The 13,169-nt window shown below is 43.3% G+C and overlaps 1 protein-coding gene across 1 annotated transcript in view; it reads left to right on the top strand.

The window, feature by feature from the left end:
• Positions 1 to 12,923, top strand: part of RAB28 (RAB28, member RAS oncogene family) — a 175,809-nt gene extending 162,886 nt beyond the window's left edge. Inside the window, exon 7 of the mRNA XM_075333507.1 lies at positions 10,192 to 12,923. Within this exon, the coding sequence (XP_075189622.1) occupies positions 10,192 to 10,284 (93 nt within the window). The 3' untranslated portion in view covers positions 10,285 to 12,923. The remainder of the gene's footprint in view (positions 1 to 10,191) is intronic.
• Positions 12,924 to 13,169: the final 246 nt, after the last annotated feature.

Raw genomic sequence — 13,169 nt, 5'->3', positions numbered from 1 at the left:
TTTTCATTTTTCCTTACACATTGCTTTAATTCCTGTGAAGCTCCTGAAGGATTAATAAACTTCCTGACTGTGGTTTTGAGCACTTTAAGGGGTGCTGTTTTTAAAATGGTGTCACTTTTACGTAATTTTTGTCACATAGGCCCCTCAAAGTGACTTCAAATGGGATGTAGTCCCTGGAAAAAATGGTTTTGTAAATTTTGTTGAAAAAAAAAAAAAAAAGAGATTTCTGATAAACTTGTAGCTAATGATGGGCGGACTTACAGACAACCAGGGATGGCAGTTCTAACCAGGTTAAAAAAAAAACCTGGTTGCTGGCCCTGGATTGGTCCTGGTTACCTATCTGGACGCCGGTCTCCATATGAGTCTATGGGGACCAAAATCCGGCAATTAAAAATGGTTTTAGAAGAGATAGGGGGATAGGAGCAAGCGCTTCATACTTACCGAGTCTTCAGCGCAGCTGTAACTTCTTCCAGGCTGCTCATTCACTTCCGGGACCACACCTTTACATTCATGCATATGCACTGCTTTCCCTGCTCAGCGGCCATCCTGGAGTCTGTGATTGGTTGGAGTTAGACGCGCCCCCAGCCTGTGTGACAGCGTCTGACTGCAACCAATTTACAGACACTGTCCTGCAGGGCACTATCGGGTGAAAAAATAAATAAAACATTTGGCGTAGGGTCCCCTGTATTATGATATCCAGCCATGATAAAGCATTCGGCTACAGGCTGCAGGCCAAGCCATGCTCTTATCTCGGCTGTGTATCAAAGTAGATGAAACCGCATGCGGCTTTTTAAGAAAAAATATTTAAATAAATTAAAAAAAAACTTCTTGCGTCTCCCCAATTTTCATACCAAGCCATGATAAAGCCTGACAACTGGGGGCTGTATTCTCAGGCTGGGGAGACCCATGCCTATTGGGACACCCCCAGCCTAAAAATAGCAGCCTGCAGCCGCCTGGAATTGCCGCATCCATTAGATGCCACAGTCCAGGCGCTTTACCCAGCTCTTTCTGATTGCCCTGGTGCGGTGGCAGTCAGGGTAATAAGGGGTTAATGTCAGCTCACAGCTGCTACTAAACCCTGGATTAGTGATGGGAGGCGTCTGAAACCCCTACATTACTAATCTGTAAGTGAAAAGAAATAAACACAAACACCGAAAAAAATCCTTTATGTAAGTGCAGTGCATTTCTGCAATTTTGATAAAAGATATTTAATCAACCAAGCATTGATTCTTGCTATATCAGGTATGCCTGGCTTCATCATTTTACTGCCTGTATGGCACTGCCTTTACCTCATATAGAAAAATCTTGGTGGTTGGTTTTCTTTAAGACAAATTTGCACTGACCAGTCTGTAAGATTCTAACGCCAATGACCAAATAATTCATAATAATTGAGCAAAGTGATTGGATTGAGCGACTAAACAATTAGTCTAAACAAAAAAACTCTTCATCGTGCGTGAATTTGTTCTAGGCAAGCAAAAAATTCTTTTGCAGATTATATAACGTAAATTGAGATTTTCACTAATTCCATAATACCAGAAGAAAGGAGAAGTGGGACGATTGCTAATCACCAAGTTCATCCACGATTCTCGTTCTGTGTAAACACATTGCTCTCCATAGATCACGAGCACATCGGTCATCATTTAAAAGATTGTCTGCTTGTGCAGATGAACCCTTAGTGCTCTATTGTAACAAAGTCTAATCGATGGACTAATCATCTTTGTCCCAAACTAGGGTTGGTTAAGCAAAATTTAGGCCGAGGTCTATTTGTTTTTTAAGGCAAAGTCTTAGCAGGCTGTGACTTGGTCATGGGGCAGTCCTAGACGTACATCCTCACCCAGTTCATGACAACACTTTTCCTGGCAAGCCAGAAAGCATTCTTGAAGTAGTTCATGCATCTTCTGGTTCTCTAGATAGTCTTGATCATGTGATATGTAGAAGTACTAATACGCACAGTAGATTTTTTTTCTTTCTCATTAGTGCCAGTTCTCATTCTCATCCACTTGAGTGAGCACTGTAACGCCTTATAGAGGTTGCCCACTACTGCAACATTGATGGCCTATCCTTAGGATAAGTTATCAATGTCTGATCGGCCGGGACATGACACCCAGCAGCCTTATTGATCAGCTGTTGTCAGTCCCAGTGGCATGCAGCCGGAGGTGCTCAGTTCCCTGAACTGACCCATCTTCTGATAGTGGCCACGGCTGGGTACTGCACATCTGCCTCCTATTGATATGAATGGTAGGCGGATGTGCAGTACCCAACCGCGGCCGCTATCAGTTGACGGGTGTCATGCGGTGTTCAGGTCAATACTCGCGGGGTGCCGATGTGGCTTCGGACTCTGTTCACACTGCAGAGTCCAACAAGCAACCTGATCTCTCCTAGTTGCTCAGCGTCAGCCAGGCATCGGCTGAGTCTTTTCCACTGCTTTCCAGTCCTGCAGGAGTTAATTCTTGTGGAGTTGTGTGGCTCCTTTCAGACATAGGTTGCTAATTCTTATTCAGCTGTCTTCTCCGTGTATAAGGTTTGGGAGTCTGTTGCTGCCAATGATAACTTCAGTTTATGCTCCTGCGATTCCGTGCTTTGTGGAAAACCTATATTTGGTGACCAGTAGTTTGCTTTGTGAAAGGTGTGGAAGTTTCCCCGTTGTACGTTTACTTCCTTCCTCATACTTTATTCCCTCCCGTACACATGTGGTTTCTCAGTTGTGTTTGTGTCCAGTGTGTACGAGTTTTGTTTTTTCCCCTGTCTGTGGAATATATGGGGTTTGCATCTCCACTCTTGGGGTGGGGGAGAGGGGGTGTTAGATCAGGGTTCGGACAGGAGTTAGGGTCACGGTGGCGGTCCGAACCTGGCTACCATTAAGCCTACCTCTGAAAGAAGGGATAGCTCAAGGTTCCTAGTCTGAGGGCAGTTTAGGGGGCCCTACTCCAGTTACCCCGACATCTCTGTGATGGAACTGAGCATTTCCGATCGCTGATGACACCGAGAACAGCTCATCATCAGGGCTGCTGGGTGTCGGACCCCGATCGATCAGACATTGATGACTTATCCTAAGGATCAGCCATCGATGTAAAAGTAGTGGACAACCTCTTTAATTCTTAAATTGCTCTTCTTCAAAACTGAGCTTCCTTTTCTTGATCTTCATTTAAGCACGTCAGCGTTCACCAGGTTGTTGTTTTGTATGGTCTTCTCCATGGTTCTGGAAATGTTTTGTGCGGATCTGTGCATTTTGTAAACTGTTTACCTTGGTTTTGCATTTTTCTGTTCTCCACATGCAGACATTATCTGATCATTGGAGATAGTGTGTCTCAGGTCCCAGATGTTAATTGGTTGCAGAATTGTTTGCAGTAATTAAAGATTTGTAAAACTATTAGCTGCTTGACAACTCTACAACCAGATTGGAGGTATCTGTCATGTCAGATAACAGCACTTCACACTACAAATTGTCTACAATTGTCTGCTGATAACCTGCACCCCAGTCAATCATTGCTCCGTCCAGCAGGCCAGATAAAGCCTGCTTCTTTCAAAAGATTCTCTAAACTTTCATTCTTCACCGTGTGTTTGTTTAATGAAAACATTAAGGACATGTTGTACCCATAGACGAAAAGTTCACCCTCAAGGCATTCATCATTAGTAAACTGCTACTGATCTTCCTGTGGTGAATACTAAAGTCATAACTCTATGTCAGACTTGCATTGTGCTAACAGCCCGTAGTCAATTGTCCAATCTTTGTAGTCTCCTCCATGACTAATCCATGTTAGTGGTACAGGTCTCCTTGCCTAAAACATCTATATGTTCTGTAGAGACCAGATGCTTCCTCTGAGCTAGAAACTTCACGAACATTGATCTTGATTCTCCTTTCAGATACAGAGAGACATTTTTTGAGGTGCCACTACATGGACTACTGTCTTTTTTTTCCACAGGTTCATAACTATTTTTCATTGTAAACTAATATAAAATATATATATATATATATATATATATATATATATATATATATATATATATATATATATATATATATATATATATATATTATAAATAAAAATGACAATACACACGCTATTGGCCGTAGAACCTCTTTTAGAAGAGTACAGGTCCGCTTAAAAATAAATAAATAAATAAAACCTCAAAAATAGCTAAAAAAATTCCAAAGACTCTTCGTATTCATTACTATTGTAAAACCACTTTGCTCTTCTTATGGGTTCTCAGAGTTTTGAGTGTTTTTTCTGCTTTAGATTGTGAAAAATGAAAGCGCATGTCGCTCCTCTTAAAGCGGCTCCTTACGGAATCCATTCCAAGCGAAAGAAGCCTGCAAAAAAAAAGCAATCCTTTAAAAAAATTAATGCAGCCAAACGGATTCCATAAAAAAAAAAAAAAGAAGTGCCACAAACGTGCCGCAAAAACTGAACATGGTGCACAGCAATATAACCATGACATTGCTGTGCACATGTTCACTCTTTTTTGTTACTTTTTTAACTGTGAAGTGGTTAATAGAAGTAGCCTGTTCATTCTTCAAGTGGCTTCAGCTAATTATAAGCTAAATCACTGTAAAAAGAAGTCGGTGGCAAAGCCTTTGCAAGAATTAAGGTAAAGCTCCTTCAAGAAAACCATTGCTGTCTTCTTCCTGAAGTGGCTTCACCTTGGAAAATCTCAGTAGGTAACCTTAAATCGGTGGTCCAACACCTAAAATGTATTTTCTAACTATCTATTCTTACCCCCTAACCACTTTTGTAATTATCTTTATTATACAATTCTTACACTTCACAGTATCTATCTAATCCATAAATGTGTTTTTTTTACCACAATATCTGTGATGTGTCATTTGAAAGGCGTCTCAAACGTGATGCCACAGGAGGCTGGAGCTGCACTCACTCCCCAAAGCGCTCAACGCCTCTCCTAGAACAGTACGTCACCAGGTGGGCGACGCTGCAATTACTTACTAGTTTCTTACATCATCGTGGATTCTGGGTGATGGACGATGTGGCAGAGGTTAGTGGAGGAGCGGCATGCTGCTTCTGTCTCTGCCTCTATTGTTTGTGTGAAAGATGGCTGCAAGGGGCAGTGCTAGGGGCTGTAAGTCACATCACTGCTATCCCACAGCCTCTAGCACAGCCCTCAAATGAAGCGTCATCAGGTTCAGTGCTGATGACACTCACTACTTCTTGCACCTCCCCCTTATGATGATTTGTTTGAAGGCAGTGCTAGAATTAATTAATGACACTAGCACCACCCCTGATGATTATCTGAGATCTGTGGTAGATGCAGTGAGTGACAGCAGCGCCGCCTCATAGACTCTAACATGGCCCTCTAACGAAGCACCATCAGGAGGGCCTTTGGGGTGGTACTGATGTCACACACTGCATCTAGCACCGCCGCCTGCCGACATCTTTAACTCAAGGAATGGAAGCGGTAGCATAGAGAGGAACAGTATGCCACTGCTCCAATAATCTTGGCAACAGCGACCATCACTCATCATCCAGTATTCAGGACATTCTCAGACGGGGTAGAAATGCAAGAAACTAGTAAGTATCTGAAATGCCGCCCCCTGGTGACGTTCTATTTCAGTAGGGGAGATAGACGCTCCAGAGAGTGACTGCAGCTCCAGCCTCCTGTGATGTCACATTTGATACGCCTCTCAAACGAAACATCACTGCAAGTGCAGTAAAAATAACACCTTTAGGGATTAGATAGAGAGAAGTCGAGGGAATTATATAATAAAGATAATTACAAAAGTGGTTAAGGGGTAAAGACAAATAGTTAGAAAATTCATTTTAGATCTCAGACCTTTAAACCTCAAATCTGCTGAATACTGTAGTCCATGACTGCAATCAGTGAACATGAGGGAAAATTGATTGTACTGCAACCTGAATTCTCAGACGAGGGAGTGACCGCTGTGAAATACTGGTAGGCAGACTACTGTAGTTTGCTCATGTACATTTCATTGTGATGCATGTGTTTTCTCCTGTTCTTGTGTCCTTCCATTGCCCGTATTTCACACCTTCCCTCTGTTTCTTTTTATTTTAACATTTCTTTTCTTCTTTTTCATCATTCTCTCCTTTCTTCCTTTGCATGCTCATTCATTTTGCTTTCGCTTATAACTTTGACGACGGGTGGGCAGCGAATTGTAAAGGCAGAAATAGTGAACTATCCTGAAGACGATAAACAACTGAACTCTGCGCACACTCAGAGTAAAGTCTGCTCTTTGCAATAGACTAAGGTATTACGCACGACAGTGCCGTCCACCCTTCTGTGTCTAAAACCTCATTTATTGTTTGATTCGAGGCAGTCCTTTAGTACGTGATGGGCATTTATTATAATCCAGCCTATGGAGCTACTGAGACATGTCCTATCCATGGATGTGTTTGGTAGATTTCACTATGAAGCATGTTACTTATGGTAAGAATTACGTGTCTGCTTTCTTCCGAATATAGCACCATACCTATCGGATCTCCCCTCCATTGAAGTGACTTGGACTGGAGGATCATGCTGATAGATTCCCTTTTAGACTCTTAATAAATTATTGCATCTTTCTCCTGCCTGTGCACAAGAAAGTCAAATAATAAATTATAGTAAATTTGTAGGTTGTAGAGATCTTGCTATGAAAATCGGTGGGGTCCAGGTCATGCGTCCCCACTGATTTGCTCAACATACTGTTTGGAATCGCTCATTTCAGCAAGGAGAACCGCTCTGTGCAGATCCTGATGTTAGCTTCTCCTTGCATAATTGACTGTTTCCAAACCGTGTTGTGAGCAGTTAATGGGGAGTTCTCGAGACACGGACCCAAATCGATCTACAAAATGTTTAAAGGCATACAATATATGAAAATTAAATGAATCTTTAGCTACCCTTAAATTGATCAGTATCCATAAAGGGATTCAATAGGCAGAATGATAAAAACTTAAGAACCCAACCTGCAGTTGCACAATAAAGTCCCAGGTAATGAAGTGAACCCCTATCCATCAATTCAAACAAAAAAGTGAAAGTGATGCTCCAACTGTTCTACAAATAAAATAGTGAACTTTATTTCAGCATCTTAAAATTGCAACATTCTGAATTATATCTGTGGCGCCCCTGACCTGGTCAGGAACCACTGAGTACTGCACCCACACCCAGAGGCTGACTAGGGTGTGGGACTGGAGAGAGGAGTTGTGCAGAGGCAGCCGAAGGAGAAGGAGTGGAGGAGCCGCGTCTGGAGGGCAGAGCAGAGGAGCAGGGCCCTGCCAGACACTGCACCAGTCAGTGGCTGCTGGCGGGGGAGAAAGGCTACCCAGTGGTGCCGCCTGAAAACCACCTAGGGCAGTAGCAAGAGGTGGCTGAGTAAGGGGACCGCCGGTAGTCCAAGCCCGCACGGGGGAACAGGTCTCCAGAGCAGGGGCCCATTCAGTTGGCCTGCCAAACCTGCTGGTGAGGGCACTTTATGCGCCTCACCAACCATACAGAGTCCGCAGCTACAGCAGCAACGAGGGGGCCCATAAGGAGGATTGAGCCAGGAGCCATCTTACCTTGGTCCACGCTGCCCGCAAACGAGCCAGAAAGGGGAGAACAGCAGTTGCAACTTCCGTGGGTGATTCAAGCAATACTACAACTAGGAGTCACCCCAAACAAGAAGGGCAAGGAAGGCGAGTCAGCAGTCACCCCTACATCAGCCGAAGGGATATCTGGTTCCACCTGGTTTATCATAGCATTGCCCGGGTTAACTCACCCCTGCAACCTGAAAGTGAGTAAAAACCCTGAAAGACATTGCTGTCTTGTGTGTGAGTTCTTCTGCGACCTGTGGTACTACACACTTACACTGGGCCCTGGGGCCAGCCTCACTCTCAGGACGCCACAACAACTGACTGCTACTACCATCAGCCCCAGGCGTCCCCTAAACTACAGTGGCGGTCACCCCCTGACCGCAATTACCGAGAGTGGTGTCACGATTCCCATAGAAGTTAACCTGACCTACCTGTGGCTAGAAGATTCTCATCACGTGGAATCCCTGAAAACCCTGAGGCGACCTGAAGGTAATGCGGGGCTCCACACATCCAAAACAATTTAAAGAGATTGGGATTAACATTGATGCCGTATCTTTAGGATAGGTCATCAATGTCTGATCGGTCAGGGTCCAACACCCAGTACACCCACCTATCAGACATTCTCAGAGCCGGCAGCAGCAGCAGGTGGCTGGAAATGCTTAGTTCAGTAGCTGCCTCTTTAACTACATATCCGTCTTCTTTTGATTTGAATGGCCTTTCTAGCCATTTGCTGCCACCACCGACACCAAAAACAGCTGATCAGCTGGGGTGTCGGACCCTGGCCAATCAGACACTGATGGCCTATCCTAAGGATAGGCCATCAATATAAAAGTAGTGGTTAACCTCTTTAAACCTTTTCCCTATGATGTTTCAGACCATACCTAGGCCCTTCTTGGATAAGTACCAAAGTGTGATCTGAAACCTCTTAGGAAAAGGATGATATCTTTCTGGATATGCTTGAGAATATTGCGATTTTAAGATGTCGAAATAAAACATACTATTTTATGTGGAGAATTGCTGGAGCATCACTTTCTTCTTTGAATTTTTGCTCTGCAACTCCAGACAGGAATGGCTTTCTCTATGCTGAAAACCCTACATTTACCTTCATAGATAAGCAAGAGAACAAAGAGTTGTTGAGTGCAAAAAGTGGACAAGTTTTATTGGGTACAGCAGGTGATCAACCATTAAAATCACATAAAATCCGTATGGGACCAAAGGCTAAGGTCCATAATACATCAGGGTTAATGGTATACAGTGAACATATAGTAATGCACAAAGGCTAAGGTCCATAATACATCAGGGTTAATGGTATACAGTGAGCATATAGTAATGCACCCAATCCAGTGCGTACATCGAATGCATATTATCACATAAATACCGGTCGGTAACATTAACCCATTAACCCTGATGTATTATGGACCTTAGCCTTTGGTCCCATACGGATTTTATGTGATTTTAATGGTTGATCACCTGCTGTACGCAATAAAACTTGTCCACTTTTTGCACTCAACAGCTCTTTATTCTCTTGCTTATGTATCATGCTATTGAGTTTGTGCCAATTGTGGGGGTTTATACTTCATTATCCCCACATACAATTACGTTGGGCTTTACAGAGCATTTTTCTAATACATTTACCTTCATAGGGTTGAGTTGGTAACCATCTTTTTTTAATTTTTGATAACTTTCTTATCACTGAGCTCCATCAGAATGGAGGAGAAATCGAGCTTGCACACGTCTGCTCCATTCATTGCCTGAGACTGTCCGATATGGCCTCCACACCACTCAAAAGGTGTTCGGCAGAATCCCACTCTAAGGGCAGAGTCACACTTGCGTATGACTTGCACAAGCGCAATGTGCAAAAATCTCGCATTGCACTCGGGCCCCATTTAAGACAATGCAGCAGTTCAGATCTGCGAGTTTTTTCCCTCAGTCTTTAACAGACTGGACTGAGGAAAAAAATCATAGCATGTCGTAATTGTCTGCGAAAGCTATGTCACCCGCACCCATATAAGTCTATGGGTGCGAGAGAAACATCGGCCTGCACTTGGATGTTATCCAAGTGCAGTGCGATATACGCACAGGCTGACAATGGAGGAGATGGGGAGATTAACCCCTCCCTCTCCTCTGCATCGCCCACCCTCTCCTGCGCAGCTGTGCCCTATCGCAAGATCGGGTCACAATCGTATGACACATGGCTCACGCTTGCAAGCATAGCCTGACCCAAGAGTCATTAGCATATCGCATCCGTTGCTCTCGCATCGGATGCCATACGCTAATGTGACCCCTAGGCTTCAGCAGGAGTGCCGGCAGGCAGGCCCCCAGTTACCCGGAAGTTATCCCCTATCCTATGGGCAGTGGATAAATTCCATACTTATTGCAAACCCTTTAAATGACTGCTGTGGTGTTGCCTATTTAATGAAGCAGCTACATTATGTGGTATATGTACTTATGAAGTTTTTAATCCTCTTTTTTTTGTATAAAGTAGCACACCATACGTCCTGGTTATTTTAGGCAAAATGAATCAAAAGCGTTACATATGAACAATCCTAAATGTTCCTAGATTTCATTTATCCACACGCTGATTTTTATCTAGGTCTAGAAATATAATAACTATTACATATATAATGCTATGTGTCCCTACAATGCCACAATATTATTTTTTTTCTTTCAGAGAGTGGTAAAGGCTGACATTGTGAACTACAGTCAAGAGCCAGTCACCAGAATGGTAAACCCTCCTCGAAGTTCAATGTGTGACATTCAGTGAACGTCCCATTGATTGACTGAAGAAACTATTTCTGCTGTTGCACAGCCCAGCGCTTCACCATGAACTTCATTGTAACAACGACAATCTTGATGCAGTGCATTTGGAGGTCTCAAAAGCCTACTACAATATTTAGTTTTATGAACAGCAGGCGCCAGGTTGGCCAGTGTCCAAGGCCCGGGACCACACACTTGAAAGTCTAAATTAGAATGGAGTTTTCAGACTTCTGAACAGTGTACCTTTTGCCTTCATGTGTCTGCTCTGTCTACAGATGCAGGTTCCCTTAGCTTTTGGGATTTTTACAGGAGTTGACTGACACATATACATATTTTGAAATAATTAAAGGGAATCTGTCATTAGATGCACGCTGCCCAAACCACAGGCAGGTAAAATTGCACGATCATAGCCATTTCAGATCATAGCTGCGGCATTTCAGAGAAACAAAGGACTTCTCCCCGTCCTGCTCCAGTTGATTGACAGATCTTACCAATGTGCACATATTGAGACACCCATCAGTCAACTGGAGTGGGGCAGTGAGAAGAGAACTGGGAACCCTATTGTACCAGTTGGGGCTCTCCCTATAGTCCCTGGCCAGCTTTCCAAACTGTTTCTCTGAAGCATTGGCTGCATGTGCACAGCCAGTATCTGATTCATGCTCCCTGTGGTGTGAGCAGCATGAATCTAATGATAGATTTCCTTAAAAGAGCAACTCTAGTAACTATTGATTTTTTGTTTTTAGAAATTGAGAACTTAGAATGTGAGAAAATATTTAGAACTTTGTTACATTCCCATTTTTTCATTCCCAGTATAACCGAACAACTCGTCACAGTTTACTAGAATTTTCAAAAATGTCCCCATAAACATTAGATTGAACCCACCAATTTTTGCTGGATGGCCATCTAATGGGTGTAGTGACCCTCTCTTCACCCCTCCCCACAAAAGATTCAATATAATTCTATTTCCCTCAGACATAAACAGCCAATAAAGTTTCTTTATTCCATTGAAAACAGATATTCCCAGGAGTGATATGTTTTTTTTCCTGAAGCTTAGTATTGCCTGCCCTCTAAATATTGTAGCTATGATTACACTTCTTCGCTGTTTTCAGAAGCACTTACAGTTCCTTATTATAGGTTACTCCGTCTGCAAACCATATTCTAGGGTTTAGTAATGAAAGGTAAGATAATAGCTACAGATGTTGCAGCAAAGTTGTGTGTACTTCAATTGACTCCATATTACAGAGCCATAAGCCGGGTGTTTTATGACTGTTGCTCCATAATTTGGAGCTTTAGGCTGCTTTCACACATCCGGTTTTTGCAGTGCGGCACAATACGGCGCTTTGCAGAAAAAACGCAACCGTTTTTTTTTCCGCCGGTTGCGTTTTTACGGCATAGACTTGCATTAGCGCCGTATTGTGCCGCATGGCCTTGCGTTGCGTCCGTTTTTTGCCGAATGCGGCATATTTAGCCCATGCGGCGGCCGGATGGAACGTTGCCTGGCACGTTTTTTTGTGACGCGAAAAAACCGTATCGAGCCGGATCCGGCAAAAACCGCATCCGACCGCCGCATGCGGTTTTTTGCACTACGCATGCTCCGTATTAATCCGCATCCGTCAAAAAACGGACGGGCTGCATGGAAAAACATGCAACGGATCCGTTTTTTTCGCCGCATCCGTTGCATAGATTTTTGAGCCGGATTGAGCCGCACTGCAAAAACCGGATGTGTGAAAGCAGCCTTAAACAGTCCATGTGTCATTTGGTGCACTACATGGCACCAAATTCCAGGGTCAGTCTCTACTAGAAACAACACTTTAGTAGAGAATATCTCCTTAATATGGCATCTGGTAGAGTTTATCATGATTTTGATGCGCTTGTGTATGAGCTTAAAGACATTAAGAGTAGAGTACATTTAGATCCAATATAAAGAATTCCACATATTGTATGCTCTCATTTTGTGATCACTATGTTTTCAGATCTTTGCTTACACGTGCATGCTCAGTTTAGATGAGCGTGCATGTGTTTTCCATGGGGAAAATAGAGAAGCCACTGTCAGACAACTTTGTAATTCAGCATGGCCTATCCTTCTCTCCCGCTGAATTTATCTCTTGATTGAGCATCACGAAGCCAACATACACATTATGATCGGCCAGGCATCTAAAACCTGGTAGGCTATATTTGATATAAAGTGTTTGGTGGCATTTAAATGAGTTACCCAGGTATGTTCATTACCTATATCCCAACAATCTGATATTCAACAGAATTGTAGCATGGCTCGGTTCAATGTGTAATGGCCACTGCCAAAAACAGTAGATCCGCTCCTTTTCTATTGACTAGGATAGGATCTGCCGTACTCGGCAGTGGTGACTACACATTGCATAGAGCTGTGCTGTTCAGCTCCATTCAATTATTACATCAGGCCACTGTTGGATCTGATAACAATTGGTTTGTGGGGCTGCCAGACCCTAACCAATCTATTCTTACCAATTTTAAACATTATAAAAAGCCCAGAGAACCAGTTTAAAGGGAACCTGTCAGGTCCTCTATGCCCTCCAACCCAGCAGCATTCACATCTGTATGAGTAAATTACCTGTCCAGTATAATGTTATTCTCTTAACTCAATGTTTAAAAAAAGTATTTATAAGCTCCGCTTTTCCAATACTAATTAGGGCTTTGACTAGTTGGCGGCACATTAGTTCCCCAGACTAGTCGGCCCGCTCTCCATGTTATCATGCCCCTGTGAGCATAATAATATGATTGCCTTGACTTGTCATCATCACCAGCTCCTGAAAATCTCAAATTTGTGCACGGCGTATTTCGGCAGCAACACTGCCTCTCTGAAGCTGGGTGGACGTGTCCCTTCTTCAGAGACACGCTCTACACATAATCAAAAGA

Source organism: Anomaloglossus baeobatrachus, chromosome 1 (genome assembly GCF_048569485.1).
Source record: "Anomaloglossus baeobatrachus isolate aAnoBae1 chromosome 1, aAnoBae1.hap1, whole genome shotgun sequence".
NCBI classification, from domain to species: domain Eukaryota; kingdom Metazoa; phylum Chordata; class Amphibia; order Anura; family Aromobatidae; genus Anomaloglossus; species Anomaloglossus baeobatrachus.
This window is presented reverse-complemented; position numbering and strand designations above follow the sequence as displayed.